The sequence below is a fragment of the Perca flavescens genome, chromosome 8 (assembly GCF_004354835.1).
Source record: "Perca flavescens isolate YP-PL-M2 chromosome 8, PFLA_1.0, whole genome shotgun sequence".
In the NCBI taxonomy this organism is placed as follows: Eukaryota; Metazoa; Chordata; class Actinopteri; order Perciformes; family Percidae; genus Perca; species Perca flavescens.
Window position 1 is genome coordinate 15,316,146 of NC_041338.1, and position 16,070 is coordinate 15,332,215.

At 39.3% G+C, this 16,070-nt stretch overlaps 1 protein-coding gene across 1 annotated transcript; it reads right to left on the reverse strand.

The window, feature by feature from the left end:
* Positions 1 to 2,178: 2,178 nt before the first annotated feature.
* On the reverse strand, positions 2,179 to 8,823 carry ehf (ets homologous factor). Its single transcript, XM_028586343.1, has 8 exons — positions 8,748 to 8,823; positions 8,019 to 8,276; positions 5,010 to 5,054; positions 4,880 to 4,924; positions 4,723 to 4,782; positions 4,498 to 4,536; positions 4,188 to 4,383; positions 2,179 to 2,278 (listed from the first exon to the last, which is right to left on the reverse strand). The coding sequence occupies exons 1-8, from the start codon at positions 8,821 to 8,823 to the stop codon at positions 2,179 to 2,181; spliced, it is 819 nt and encodes a 272-aa protein (XP_028442144.1).
* Between the last annotated feature and the right edge of the window lie 7,247 nt (positions 8,824 to 16,070).

Sequence of the window (16,070 nt, forward strand, 5' to 3'; positions counted from 1 at the left end):
CCCTACAAACAAGCACTGTAAGTACTTGTTACGCTTGTTTAACGGTGCTTTCCCAAATTACACATTATCTTCTCTCACTTACAGTTGATTCTCAAGAACCACTATAGTCATAGGCCTCAGTATCACACACAAAACTCCTCACATATACCATTATTGCTTAAAGGCCACTGATAACTGATTTGAATGGGATGTGAGTTGCCGTCCTGGGTTTGCATTCACAGGGCAGTGGTCTGTTAGGGAAATCAAGCTCCTGTCTCTTTGTGCTGCAGGGCTTAGATCAGTCTAGACAATTTGCCTAACTGTTTACCTATCTTCACTTAGTCACATCAAACATGTCCCCGTATCACAGCACACAGCCGCATCCAAAATGTTCAAAAGGGGAACTGAGGCCACGCTACAGATGTCTGTCTGTGCTTCTGATGATTACATGTTCACCTCTTTGTGCTATGTACATTAATGACGTTTTAATGGTATGGTAGACAAATACAATGAAGCATTTTACACAAATCCTATTCATAATGCTTTACCTCATTTGTTTGTGGCTGCTTAAACGTTTGACTTTGCCTCACAGCTGTCAAACACAATCTCCTATTTCCTGTCATTATGTAAGTTTAAAACATATGTAACTTATAATCATAACTTTTATTTTAATAATACATTAAAACCCAGCTTTGTTTCATTGTGTTCATTTCAAATGAAAAGTGCCATGATAAGTGCTGCTCCAGAGAACTGCAAAGTGTGATTTGTACACAGAATCTAAACAATGGAACATTATGGATAGATACGCACTTCACAATTTGAATTGCATTGCTTGCCTGTTTCATGAACAGTAATATAATCATATGGCAATCAGTAGCTATTGTCACAATCCAATCAGGAGCCGTCACTGGTTATATCATCTCTCTGTTCGCAATTTTCTTTATTTCATCAGATCGTCAATGGAAAACAAAGCTCTTCTAATCAGAGACGGTTTCCTGCTGTTAATCGTTCAGAGATTCCATCAGGCCTGACATCAGAAGATTGATGTCTACGTTTTTGTACTGACATGAGGTGTAATTTCCTGCAGCTCGCATCATGACAGTCTCGGTTAGTGACACTGATATGTGTGAGAGCAGAGCGACAACACTGAAAGGGGATGCCGCAGTAGTGCAGTGGGCAAATTTTGAAGGCATTAGGAAAGATAAAAACCGAACATAGTGTCAATCAATGCCACGCTATGAAAAGTAGGGTTACAAAAAGCCAGATGAATCAAAGTGAAGATTAGACCTAATTTGCTTGTGAACACAGGCCAAAGAATTGAGCCTTATATTGACTTTGCTTTTATCTTGTTGGCCATCGAGGGCCCAGTCATTTGTCTGCCTCCCACAGGAACCATCACGGCACGCGCTGGCGAACAATTAACTGTGACATTTCACACTATCATGATAAAACATAAATGACCTGCACTATCTCTGACTCTGAAGTCAAGTTTGTACCATAGCAGATTCAGTTGGAAGCAGGCTTACAGCTGTGGATCTAGATCTAGACGATGTTGATAAAGTCTGGGCAAGAATAGCTGCAATTTGGGTGGTCGGTTGAATTCAAAATTCTGATTGATATGATTGATCAGAATATTTCTTTGACAGTTAACAGTTAAAAGTCACACGAATTCGCCTCTTCTTGATGTAAACAATGACACCCAAATTGTACACATGCAATCTTGAAAAATGACTTTATTTGTATCAAACATCAACAAATGTCACATGCAAAATATGAAATAAAAACAAATAAGACGTGTAAAGTGTTTTTGTACTTCATTGTTGCATTGCGTTTATGGAATGTTGTTGTATTATTATCTAATGTAGTTCTTTTCGGCAGTGATCAAGCCTCCTTCCCAAAGGACACTTTACAGTGTCAGTCTGAAAACATACATCTGCTTTTTCCACCTGTCTTTTGAGTGCTATTGACATGTGCTCCTTTGGGACTTTAGAGAAAAAACACATGTTTGAGATTTGACTGCTGACATGCTGATACAATACAAACATATTTTAATAAGGCAATGTAAAGAACATCTTAGTGCAAAACATATTAACATAGTGTAAACAGTTCACATCAAACACACTTAATAAAAAACTACAATAAAACATCACATTTGCATACAACATCAAAGATATAACAGAAAATAAATTAATGAAATTGTCACTTGTCTGACTCCCTCCATCCTCTTGCGTTCCTTCCAAACTTGTAAACCAGCCTGCGTCCGTCTACTCGTTCGAGGATTTCTCTTTTGTAGTAATATCTGTAACAGAGGACAGACGAACATTATCGGACCTATTCGAAATTAATTCATCACAGATCATCTAAAAAGTGTTTGAAATCGTAATTACTCTACAATAATGCAGTGTAATACTTTGTAATGTATACAGTATATTATTGAATTATTTGTGGGTATTTTCTCTTACGTGTAATAAATCGGAATCATTTGAATTACAACTATTTATTGTGCCATATGAACAGAAGTGAAGGATAAGTCTGGTGATATTCTACATCTGATGATTAACAAATCCAATGACAAGATCGAAACCACCAATGAATCGTGACCCGTGCCATAGAGCTCCATTGTTGCTTAATGCAATAAGCTATAAAAACACATCAATGAGCCATACAGTTCCTTAATTTCAACCAACATTGAGTGTATTTTGAGTCAATCCCACCAAATCCATGGCTAAAAATAGTCCCTAACAAATTAACAAATTACTCTGGTTTGAGTAACAGTCAGTTTCTCAGCCTATAAAAAAATTAAAGTATACATTTTTTACCTATTTTTTTTAAAGATTTGTGTCTTCATTAGGAACCAATGGACCGAGAGCTGCATACAGCCGGCTGAAGTCAGAAAGTATTTAGAGAAGAACTAAGGGTTTGTTCTTTTCATTGGATTTGTGGAAATTAACAAAAATAGTTTCACCATATTCTTTTACTCTTGTCATCATGTGTAATATTGTGTTTCTCTTCCAACACAACAACATACATCATTTGAGTGTTTCTTTCAGTATGAGTAATCTAAATGCTTTGATTATTATGTTTTTTTATTTAATTTTTTTAAATCAAGCATATTGCATTATAGTTCCTGCTTTTCTCAGATTACTATGTGTACTTAATCCAAAATGTAATGCAATTATAAATATAGAGCTGTTAATTACTCCTGGCTTAATTTAGATTTTTGTTTTCATCCAGTGTCATGAAATGGATGATAGATAACTTTGTCAGAAGAGTTTATCCGTTGTATGGTAAATATCTTTTTGTTCAAATTATGTTTTACATTTCCACCGATTTCAATCACATGAATGCAAAAAGGAAACAAAGTTAGTTTAGTTGCTATTCTTTTGCTTTTGTTATTCCTAACGGAGAGCACCAATCTGTTTGGTGATGCCATCGAGCTGCAAATCCAAAAATCCTTCTGCTGCACCACAGTAAATAGAAAATCAGCTTTGTGGTCACAGTGACAATACCTGTGGGCACATTTGTAGTTCCCAGTGGTTTGCACTACAGTAACATTAGGATCATTAGATTAGCTCATTTAAATGTAAAACTGGGACTATTGCAGCAGCCAAGAATACATTCTGAGGAGAAGGCTTTTCCGAGAAAAGTGATAACATGTAGCAGCTAAAAAAGGAGCCCATTCTCCTGTAGGTAATCAGGGATAGGAACTATGTTTAAAAAAGTTCACAGGGTTTATGTATAACTCTTAATGATGTCTTAATTGTTACTGTTTCAGTTGCAAGTGCATTATGAGCCTCTTCAGTAAATTGGATTACGAACAATGCAGAGTGAAATGTCTTGCTTATCACAGATTTTTAGAAGCTGTTGCCAAACTAAAGAAATGCCCTGTGTGCATGCATTTTACTGTATATTTCTGCAGACAAGTTTCACTCCCTTAGAGGGAAAAGTTAGTGAAGAAAAACAACCTATATGATAACATTTAGAGGCCACGGTCTCTACTGAATACAGTGCATTAAAATCAATGAGAGCTAAATGTCATGACTGTCTTAGTAATCAGATCTCAACTCAAATGAATGCCTTTAGGATATTCCAAATTGCGGATGAAGATGGATGGTATCTGCAGCAATTTTTCATCCAGTGATTGATAACTTACTGCCTGATTTTGTGTTTGTGTAACTATGTGTACTGTGTGATAGCTGCAGGTGTACCTCATTGCACGGCTTAGTTTCTCATAAGTCATGCTGCTGTTATTCTTCTTCTTGCCCCATAACTGTGCCACTGCCTCTGACTTTAGGAAGCGGAAAACCCCCTCTGTCCGATCCTCCCACTTGATTAGCCCTGGGTTTCGCTCTGGGTTCAGCAGAATGTCTCTGATGAACTCCCACAAGTGGGTCCCCCTTGGGTCTGTGGGGAAAGAAAGTAGGTTGAATGGTAGGAATAAACATACAATACAATACAATATATATTCCTCGGAAAAGAATGGATAAGAATATGTAAAGATGTGTGGATATTACTTACTGTGTTTTTTGACCTGACAACTGAAAGACCTTTTGATATCTGAGAAAGAAATCAAATTATTGATGAATCCCTTCATCTATTTTTTCCATTTGTAATAGGCCTACTTATTTTGTGTTTTTTATTAAAAAACATGTGTTGTATATATATATCTATATATCTATATATATATGTATATATATATATACAGTATATGTATGCATGTTGTATATATTGTGAATTCCTCACCGGGACTGGAAGGGTTGGAGGAGGCAGAGGTGAGGGGGTGATTCAAGGGATCGTAGATTTCTAAGTTAACAGAAGAAAAAAAAGAACCTAATCAACTTTCACTTTATTTGTTACACGATCCATTTCAAATGAAGCATTAGTAGAAATAATGCAGTACCTGCAGGTGGATAGCTGACGTCTGGAAATGGACAAGAGAAGTCTACTATAAATAAACAAAAGTTAAGTAAGATTTATCTGAACAAATGTGGACTGTTTCTTGACTAACAACTTGTTTGAGGGACTCTTACATTCTGGTTTTAGTTCCAGTTGCCCTATTTCCACATGGTACTGCCCTGTGAAGATGAGAAGGAATAAGGAAGTGAATTATTAGCACAAATCTGGGAATTCAATTAGTCAGTGTTATGTTAAATGTGAAGATTGATTATTTTATTCCACATTCATGGTGAGCTATGAACCAAATCCTTGCTTAAAGTCTTGAACGCCTCTTTAGGGCATTTTATTGCATGTTACACTGTGAGGCAGTCTGAGATATTCATCAGATTTAGTAGATAATATATTGCGTTGCTTAACGGCATATGCAAATACTTTAACTTTTACAGCCCAAACCAGGATGGTTATGTGTTTTTAGCACAAACAAATGAAAAATGACATGTTCTTTATAATAAAAACAGGTAGAGAAACAGAGAAGTAGCAAAAAATTTTTCAAGAAGGAACATAGAAATTTTGAAAACCGCTGAGATACAATTTCCACAATGTTACACATTACTACGGCCTCATGTTTTTTTGGTAATTATACCCAGGTATCACACACAGTTTGACAATGATATTTGAGGTAAACAATTGTAACACCTTGTCCCAAGCAACTGAACTGGTTTCTGACAGCTTTCAGCAACAATAGTGGCATTGTGCTCTAGTTTGTTTTAACTGGAATTTCTCTGGAACCTGGAGGTTAAACCTGTTGTGCCTGGTCTCCTGCCATTACTGTTTTACGATTACCATTAACCTTAGATGGTCGATAAACTATGATGTGCTGCTGATGTCATTTACCACATGTTACGCAAGAATCTTTTCATTTCTTTAATTTCCTCTAAGCCAGTCTCTCAGATTTAAATCTCAGAGCAGTCATAGGCCTACAGCACTTACAATAGCAAATGACACTGATCACCCCCCCAATCAACACTTCACATTACTTCCATCTGGCCGGAGATCCAGGACTCTCAAAAGGAGAATAGCTTGTTTCAGCAGGAGTTTTAGACTATATTTGTACAGTGGGGAGAACAAGTATTTGATACACTGCCGATTTTGCAGGTTTTCCTACTTACAAAGCATGTATAGGTCTGTAATGTTTATCATAGGTACACTTCAACTGTGGGAGACGTAATCTAAAACAAAAATCCAGAAAATCACATTGTATGATTTTTAAATAATTAATTTGCATTTTATTGCATGACATAAGTATTTCAACACCTACCAACCAGTAAGAATTCTGGCTCTCACAGACCTGCTAGTTTTTCTTTAAGAAGCCCTCCTGTTCTCCACTCATTACCTGTATTAACTGCATCTGTTTGAACATGTTACCTGTATAAAAGACACTTGTCCACACGCTCAATCAAACAGACTACAACCTCTCCACAATGGCCAAGACCAGAGAGCTGTGTAAATACATCAGGGATTAAATTGTAGACCTGCACAAGGCTGGGATGGGCTACAGGACAATAGGCAAGCAGCTTGGTGAGAAGGCAACAACTGTTGGCGCAATTATTAGAAAATGGAAGAAGTTCAAGATGACGGTCAATCTCCCTCGGAGGGCGCCATGTAAGATCTCACCTCGTGGGGCATCAATGATCATGAGGAAGGTGAGGGATCAGCCCAGAACTACACAGCAGGACCTGGTCAACGACCTGAAGAGAGCTGGGACCACAGTCTCAAAGAAAACCATTAGTAACACACTATGCCGTCATGGATTAAAATCCTGCAGCACATGCAAAGTCCCCCTGCTCAAGCCAGCAGAAGTTGGCCAATGACCATCTGGATGATCCAGAGGAGGAATGGGAGAAAGTCATGTGGTCTGATGAGACAAAAATAGAGCTTTTTGGTCTAAACTCCACTTGCTGTGTTTGGAGGAAGAAGAAGGATGAGTACAACCGCAAGAACACCATCCCAACCGTAAAGCATGGAGGTGGAAACATCATTCTTTGGGGATTCTTTTCTGCAAAGGGGACAGGATGACTGCACCGTATTGAGGGGAGGATGGATGGGGTCATGTATCGCGAGATCTTGGCCAACAACCGCCTTCCCTCAGTAAGAGCATTGAAGATGGGTCGTGGCTGGGTCTTCTAGCATGACAACGACCCAAAACACACAGCCAGGGCAACTAAGAAGTGGCTCTGTAAGAAGCATCTCAAGGTCCTGGAGTGGCCTAGCCAGTCTCCAGACCTGAACCCAATAGAAAATCTTTGGAGGGAGTTGAAAGTCCGTATTGCCAGCCCCAAAACCTGAAGGATTTGGAGAAGGTCTGTGTGGAGGAGTGGGCCAAAATCCCTGCTGCAGTGTTTGCAAACCTGGTCAAGAACTACAGGAAATGTATGATCTCTGTAATTGCAAACAAAGGTTTCTGTACCAAATATGAAGTTCTGCTTTTCTGATCAAATACTTATGTCATGCAATAGAATGCTAATTAATTACTTAAAAATCATACAATGTGATTTTCTGGATTTTTGTGTTAGATTCGGTCACTCACAGTTGCAGAGTACCTATGATAAAAATTACAGACTTCTACATGCTTTGTAAGTAGGAAAACCTGCAAAATATGCAGTGTATCAAATACTTGCTCTCCCCACTGTATGTGGCTATGTGTGTAGCTATATGTTACTATGTGTTGCTATGTGTACTGACTGTGGAAACAAATATCCTCTCTGGGACAATAAATCTAAATCTAAATCTAGACAATTTAGTTGGTAAACGTTTGGCCCAAAAGTGGGTATATGAACTCCAGTTTCTTTACAATAAACTTCAAACTCTAATTAAAAAAAACTGTGGATGAGAAGGCTTGTTTTTCAGCTTTACACTCCCTCTGTGCTTTGTTAGGAGACCCACTCGAGCAAGAGCAAAAAACAAATCCATCATCTCCCTTGCTTTAAGCAATCTCTCGCCCCCTCTACAGCACCACACAGTGCGACCCCTGACCGACTCTGTAATCCCTCCGCAGCAAGACCCAACTCAAATCACCCAGCTTCTCTTTTATTGGGACTAATCATCTTCTCTTTTCCCCCTTCAGCCCCCCTTTTTAGACGCACCGCTCCATTTGAGCTCTGTGATGCTGTGGAATAGAATGGGTCCCACGCTGCCGGCAGCTCGGAGGAAGTCCTGGTAGCTCAGGCTGCAGAGTTGATGGCCGTCCATATCAAAGTTTTGGAAGGGAACGCTGGAGACATCCATCTGGTGCATGTCCATGACCTGCTGCAGCCACTCCCACACCTGGTACTTACTCCAGAACTGAGGCTGGGAGTCACAAGGCCACAGGCGACTTGTGTAACCAGACATCACCATTGGAACTGGAGACAGACATGGAACGTTATTAGTCTATTAGTCTATTAGTCTATCAGTGAATTCATTTTGTTCTATGTAAATATGCAGCTGATGAAGGAAACATCAATTCCTCTACTGAGGTATTTGCCAATAATTAATCTGCAGAGCAGTTTACTGGAAGAGCTGATGAGCTACTTCTCAGTCGGGAATATCAAATTCAGACCTTGTGTTTCAGAGCTCTGGGCTCCCCAGCAATACACCAGTTGCTAATTGTTGAATGATTCTCATTTCGCATTGCAGTTTCATAACCAGTGAGACTGGATTGTTGAACAGAGAGCAATCAGAATCTTTCAGCAGAACAAATTAGCACATTTTCTTGCTGCATTCAAGGATTTTATTCAGACAATTTAATTAACTGATTTATGTCTGTGAGGAGCGCACACATTGTACAGTATGGGCTTCATTAAGAGTGTGTTAGTGTGTGTCATAAGCCTCACCATCAGGGTAGGAGTTCGTAGTGCTCCAGGTAGTAGTCAGCTGGCTGTCTAGGGTGGTGGATGGAGTTACGCTCATATTGTAGCTGCTACACTCTGATGTACCATGGCCCAGGGGCTATGACAGGAAAAACACAGGTTGGCTTTTATTGTGAAGCAGCCACAGGAAATGCAATGTGTTTGTCACTGCAGTAAGCACTAAGCCCGATCAAATCAACCACGCCTGACATCTAAAGAATTACAACATTGAAACGGTTGAAATAAGTTGATTTATTAAATGTAATGTATTTCTCCAGCAATGCTTAATTCACCATTTAAGTGCACTAAAAAGCTAAACTAGGTAAACCTAGCCCGATCTGCCGGCAATTTGATTTCGCCCTGCAGCTCAGGCTGGAAACCTGTACGTTTATCTATTCTGCTTCCGTTACAATTTTGCATTTTGCATCCAATTTTAACACGATGACGATAGAGAAGCAACCAAGCAGCTTCTTGTTTACATTCAACAAGCCGGCCACCAAAGGGCAGCAACACGTTGATGCCGCTGTTGATGCCGCTGTTGATGCCGCTGTCGCTGCGATGTCACCCAAATCGTTGGTCTGATTGGTTGAAGGACTATCCAATTGCGTACAGAGTCATTTGAACTATGCCTGTTGATCACGCCTCTTGTGCAGTAGAAATACAGAGCAGACTCCCCAGACTAATGTTCAATCTTAAAAGATTAAGCTTGGTCTGGTGATAGCCAGACTACTAAAAAGCAGTAACACAAAGGAATTATATGTCCACACAGTTTATGAGTTGTGTAAACTGTCGATTGGACATTACAAAATTACATGTAATGTATGATGAAAGGGTTAGTTAGGTTTTATGTTTTAATGGAGGATTATTTGCTGGTTACACAGTGTAAAAGTTCTGCAATCACATTTGTTTTGGACTGCTTGTAGTGTCTTTAGTTCAGCAAACGTTCAAAAGTAACAGGAGCGTATGCTGCTGCTGTTTGAGTTACTGATGTTATTATATTTTCTACACTGATTTTACATAATGACAACTGCACTCCCTTTCACACCTCACATTGGCAGTTAGTGCTATATACATATAGAGGTAAATAAAAGGCATGTCTCAGACTTGACCACAAATATATTTGCATCCATGTAAATAAAGCTCGTCCAAATTTCAACAGCTCCACTGTTTTGCCCAGCAGGAGATGGAGAAATGTTGCACATGCATAATAGTTGAGTCATGACTGACGATGGTCACTGCCAATATTAGGTTTAATGTGTAACATGGTAATGGATTTGAAATGTTTTGGACATTTGCACTACTTATTAGTTTAGTTATTAATACAGCTGCCAAAATAGAGATTCTACATTCTAGTCTACATTGTAGGTGTTGTTTCCCTATGTTTTATTCATGTTTTTCCCACAAGCCTATTGAGTGGTAAAATTTTACAACATTTAAACAAAGCTTCTAATCATCTGTCTAACATGAGAAACGTGACACATTTTCGTTGTAAATGTTATTGAATTGCATATTGTAACCAAGCTGTCAAAGGTCCTCAGAATAGGCAACACCTGTTTCAGATGGCTACCAATAAATCTAATGCTGTACACAGTGACCCACACTTCACCTGTTCCATGGAAGATCTCGGTCAGATCTTTATGACAGTTATAAACACAATTATACCAAGCCCTGTCACAAAATTTAACAGCAGATTCTGTGTTGCCAGCATTACACAAATGTGACATCAAGACAGATGACCAAAGCTACTTACAGATCTGACAAAACAGTTTTATAACAACCTTGAGTCAAGATCCCTGGATGAAATTTCCCCAGGAGATAGGTGACACATGCCGTCATGCCAAGGTAGATCACCTCCTCAGGTGACAATCTGTCAAGTATGCTCAAACATCTTATGCTGTGTGTTAACTCTCACCATTGTCTATACTGCTATCTTATCAACAAGGCAGCAGTAATGTAGCAACGCTAAAGAAAAGTGACAGAGACACTTCGTCACGTTTATGGATCAATATCCTGTTTGCTGAGCAACAGTAGAAAAATTACTCCATTGCATTTGCCATGGTGATGACATGAGGAGTCAGAATAATGTTTCATTTCAGTCATTGTAGCCTTATGATAGCATTGGGCCTAACTAGACTTGTCAATTTTCAGTTTTAGTTCGCTCCATGTTTGCTTTATTTTTTGTTTTACCTTTACCTTATCTACTGTAAATATGGCTTTTGAAAGTAACCTATAATTAAAACTGAGGTTGATGCCATGGCATTAAATATGCAACCTTTCTGCAACACCAACAGCTGAAACAGAGTGAGGATGTGCAGCGCTAACAGTGTGCTGAAAAAATTGAGAGTACAGGGAAATATATTAAAGTTAATGCATTATTTACATAGCATTACACAAACCTTTTTTTTTTTTTTTTCGGAATTTGATATTCTCTTAGTAAATATTCAATGGAGGGTAAATTGGTCAGTTTTGGTTGCACTATTCAAGATTCCACTTTCAAAATTCTACATTATTAACCGTCTCTTATTGTCTTTAACAGTTCAGATGATGTACATGATGTGTGATTGCACTCTTGCAACACAATATACATGTGAGATAGCTGGAGGTTTAAACCCACTGGGAAAGGAAAATCTACATTTATGTTTGTGCAATTGTGCAAAGATGTTTTGAACATTAAAAAAAGCAATTTTCCTCCATATTTTTCCAGAATTCCCACACCTGCACAGACTCCCTGAATAAAACAGGTTAAAAGGCTAAAGAAAGCATGAAACAATCCTAATAATTTTAGAATCAAATTGCATTAAAACACACAGAGCTTATTAAACCTGCCTTCAGTTTGATCAAACTGTGTTCTGTAATTTTAATAAGCACTGCTGGATTCTAAGCACAAATATGGCAGCTTACCTCAACAGTAGAATGGGGTCGGATTAGGCCTGATGTAGATCCACTCTCAACTCGGCTGAATAGAGATCAATACTAATTTCTAAAGATTCCAATACTCTAGAGGACTATTGTTTACAGAGAGACGACGTGAGTCCTTTGGTCCCCAAATCTTTTAATAAGCAGATGAAAGCATGCAGACACACTAGGTACTGCCCCACCACAATGGGTTTTTTATGCTCCCAACTTCCTTATCCTGGGCCAATTGGCCACTTGCCCAGGCTCATACCAAGCAGGTATTTGCATAATGCACACCCACACACACCTCAGGTAACTTATATACTTTTATATTGGCCCTGTTCTCTTTCACTTTCTCGCAAACACACACTCACTCAAGCAGAAAAGCGTGCACTTGTGAAGATACACATACACAGGCATGGATCCAAACACACTCAATAGCCCATAGAGGGAACGTTAACTTGCTTAAAGTCATTGTTCATATATTTCTTAAAATAGTGTTTAACCTTCAGAGAAAATGTCCCTTGTGTTATTACGTTGCACAACATTTGTTTTCCCTATTTCATCATGATGAACGAGGTGCTGACAGTTTAGGTAAGCGGCCCTGAGAGAATTTGTTCCTTTTTCGTTTTGAAAGTCGCTGGAACTGCACGGTGGAAAAACATTAGTGTCTTTGTGCCTGAAGAATCTGTAAGAGAAATTCCTTCATACAGGTTACACATTTACAAATGCCTTTCATTTGCCTTCTAACACAGTGGCCTCTTGTAGCTTAATTAAATGTGCACTTTGCGTCTGTTTGAGGGATGATTACTATTTAGGACAAGCTTATTTTAGTCTCACTTAGAACTATCTGACCTCACCTCATTGCTATCACATCCCTTTGATAGACTCTTGAAATAGCTTCAACCAACGTGCGGTTATCCACAGGTGTCTGAGTGGAGACTGACAGATGACAATTAACTTTGGTATAAGTGCCAAAAATTCCAGTGAGCATCACACAACAATGACAGGAGTGAAGAATAAAAATATTTATACTTATTCTATATGATGAACTAGTTTCCTGTCAGGTGTTGTGTATTTCCCTCCGTGACATTCACAAGATGTGCTGTCTTTAAAGAGAACATCAAATAACACTGCAGAGGCCAGAGGACATGTTATATTGAGCTACAGTAAGTCAATGCCGTTACTCTTATCAAAAAGATAAAATCATGTTTCTGTTCAAATCAGCCATTGCACACTGCACAGCTGTACTAATAAAGAAAGAGAATGTGAATGAAAAGGTGATTACTTTTTTTCCCTTCAAATTCCTCAAAACATGTTTGTCCTGTTTTTTTTTTTTGTTCAGTTTACATCAGTCCAATGCAGAGCGCGTCTTTCCAAATCAAAACCGGATAGATCAATTGAACAGTATCCATGCAGAAGTAAATGTGTCAAAAAAAGCATTTTTACTGAACTTTGTCACCCTTCATATCCACTGATGCCCTATACTGACAAAGATCAGAGGGAGTTCAAACATTCTATTTTTGCTTGACGCCAATTAGGGTTTGGGCAAATTGTAACGTCTTTGATCTGAGATCTAAATCTGATCTGTAGCCTTGTACCACTACAATACCTCTTGGGACCAGAGGCACTAACAGTATCATGTTGATAATTGAAGTGACTTTGAGCAGGGTTGAACTGTATAATAGGCTGAACCAGGGAGAAGTCTTTGAGAAAGTATGTCAGGTTTCTCTCAGAGCTTGAGTCGTGAGGAGGGAAACAAGAGGTGATGCTGAACAAATAAACTTAATTAATATGCTCTTATAGACTGTAATATGGACCTATGAAGACAGAAACCATATCAAATCAGTTCCACATATTAATATTTAATCATCTGACAGTAATGGCCTTTCCTTATTCCATAGATCCCTGTGATCAACATTCTGGCTTAGTTCTGTGCTCTCCACAGTTCACACTGAGCTCACTTTGGAAGCTCTGAGTGTGTGTGTGTGTGTGTGTGTGTGTGTGTGTGTGTGTGAGAGAGAGAGATTTGGACTCCTGCCCACAACTCAGCCTCAGAGGTAATGAGGGAATTATGTGTTAGCATGATTATCCCTTAGCGTTTCCCTCATTTCCCCATGCACACCAGATCGCTGCAGTCCTTATGGTAAATCCCACCACTTCTGATCTCCCTGTGACTCTCTGAAACCGTCCTACCTGCATGGGTTACCGATAAGTCGCCTCAAGCCCTCCCTGCAGCCCGTCTGCTGCCTATTTGCAACACAGGTGCTATTTTCTGGATTTTTTGCAGCAGTTTCCCATCCTCTTTTTAAAGGGTCAACTGCCTCCAGGGTGTAATTTGGGACCTAGGCTGCGTTTGGTGCCGTCCCACAGTGAATGCCTGACCAGATTTTATTGCCGTAAGATTAATATGCCCATCAGCAGTGAACTGAAATCACACACTTCTCACTATGGCCGATGGTCTGGCCTGATCTCAACTTCTTTTGTTGTTCTTTCTCTGTCACATTTTTTTTTTTTGTCATGTCACAAGGAGAGCCTAGTATTTGGCATCTCATTTCATGGATCTTCGTTCTGCTTTTTCAGGGTGGATGGGGGTCGACATATGCAGAGGTCCACTGGGGGAATAGCAAAAGGGAGAGAGGGAGAGTAAGAGAGATCAAAGTCTGTCATATCAACTGTGTGAGTCAGCCTACCAAAATTGTGGGAGGCAGTGAAGACATCCTTCCATACACCAGAAAATGTCATCAAAATGCTGGCATTACAGACAGCGTCATCTATTTTTAAATAGAGTCAAGTAGAAGCTTATGTCACCCTCCAATAATAGTACACTACTGATCCATTTATAAAGTGGCTTAAAACTTGCTTAGTTGTACTATGAAATATTAATGCTTTATTTGAGGATGCGGTCAAAAGTTTCCCTTTGACAGGAAAGGTTGTCAAAGCTGTCAGTCAGAAGAAACAGACAAGACAGGAGGAGGGTACAGTTCGCATGCTCTAACGAACAGGAACTTATTAGCGGGAGTATGTCTATTACTGTCCCTCTTGCCTCCCCTCTTTCATTAGCTGCTTATCACACCCGTTAGTGTCTTCTTTGATACTTCACATTTTGATTAGCATGTGAACCAAGGGGAAAGAGGGAAAAATCATTTTATTAGTGGCAATTACTGCTACAAATGACAATTTCACTGCCTAAATTGTAATTTCACGTTTCTCCCTGTCAAAGAACAATGGCTGTGTAATTACAGTAATGAGAAGTGCAACAGAAAAATGAATTATTCACAATCCTCTTCCTTTCCTGTTCTTTTGAACTCTGCCATGTCTATTTGCTTGTCATCTGGCTGTATTAATCACTCTGCGTGGAGAACACAGGTTATGCATGTCTCACAAGTGATATGTTCAGGTGTAGGAGTCCTAGAGCGTGACATGAATGATTTAAAAAAAAAATACCTTTTCACCTGCATGGTGTCCGGGAGGTTGACTGTGCTTGACAAGGTATAGTGTGGATGTCTCCTCCGCCTGTAGGTGTCACTGTTGTCTCATATACTGCTGGGGATCTCTGAAAGCAACAATACAGGTGTGATATGCGAATATGTAGGCGATGAAACGTGCTGCCTGACAGCTACTGACTACGATGCCAATGGATGGCACTACGCATATAGGTTACAGTAACCTACATACACTCTTTCTACTAACTCCTGAGGGAAATATCCCAGAGGTGTAAGAAGGATCCATGAGAGAGGAAGAGAGATGAGAGATGAGAAGGAGGGTCAGTGCAGGACCAGTTTGTTGCGACACAGCTTGACTGTACTATAGCTTTGCCACAGCCAGTGGCAGCCTTTTGAGTTTCAATTAACACATCTCAGAGTTGTACCACCAATACAGTTCTTCGTGGACATCAATGGCTGCTTGTCTCTCAGTGTCCTAACTACTGCAGGTACAATACATCTATGAAATAGCCTGTCTTTGAAAGAAAGACACTGAAACCCACACTGAGGCTGTAAACTCCAGCATGGATATACAGGAACATTTAGTAGACCCTGTTTATAACTACAAAGGTTAATTTTCTAAGAATGCATTGGTGTTATGAGGGAATGCCTGTGATGTTTGCACTTTGTCCCTCTAAGTTACAATTATTAATACATAAAGCTGCTAAAATTAATATTTTATATTAACAATGGATCAAACTAATTGGAAGGGGTGGTGTGCAGTGACAAACCCACAGATAATGATCAGATCTATAGAGCAGAGATATCAACAGTTACTGACCGTTTTGGTTCACTTTACTGTTTGGGTTTCCTCTCACTGCTCTCATGAGTCAAATATGCAGGCAGCTACTTTCAGCAGACAGGGTAGTTGGTAGAGAGCAAAACAGAGCAAAAAAGAGACTCAATGTTGGATTATTCGTCAGGTGGC

Coding starts and splice junctions, on each gene's coding strand:
- ehf (XM_028586343.1), bottom strand. CDS start 8,823: ATGAGCGTAACTCCATCCACCACCCTAGACAGCCAGCTGACTACTACC. Junction 4,783..4,879: donor CGTCAGCTATCCACCTGCAG/GTACTGCATTAT, acceptor CTGTTAACTTAG/AAATCTACGATCCCTTGAAT. Junction 4,537..4,722: donor CTCCAACCCTTCCAGTCCCG/GTGAGGAATTCA, acceptor TTTCTTTCTCAG/ATATCAAAAGGTCTTTCAGT.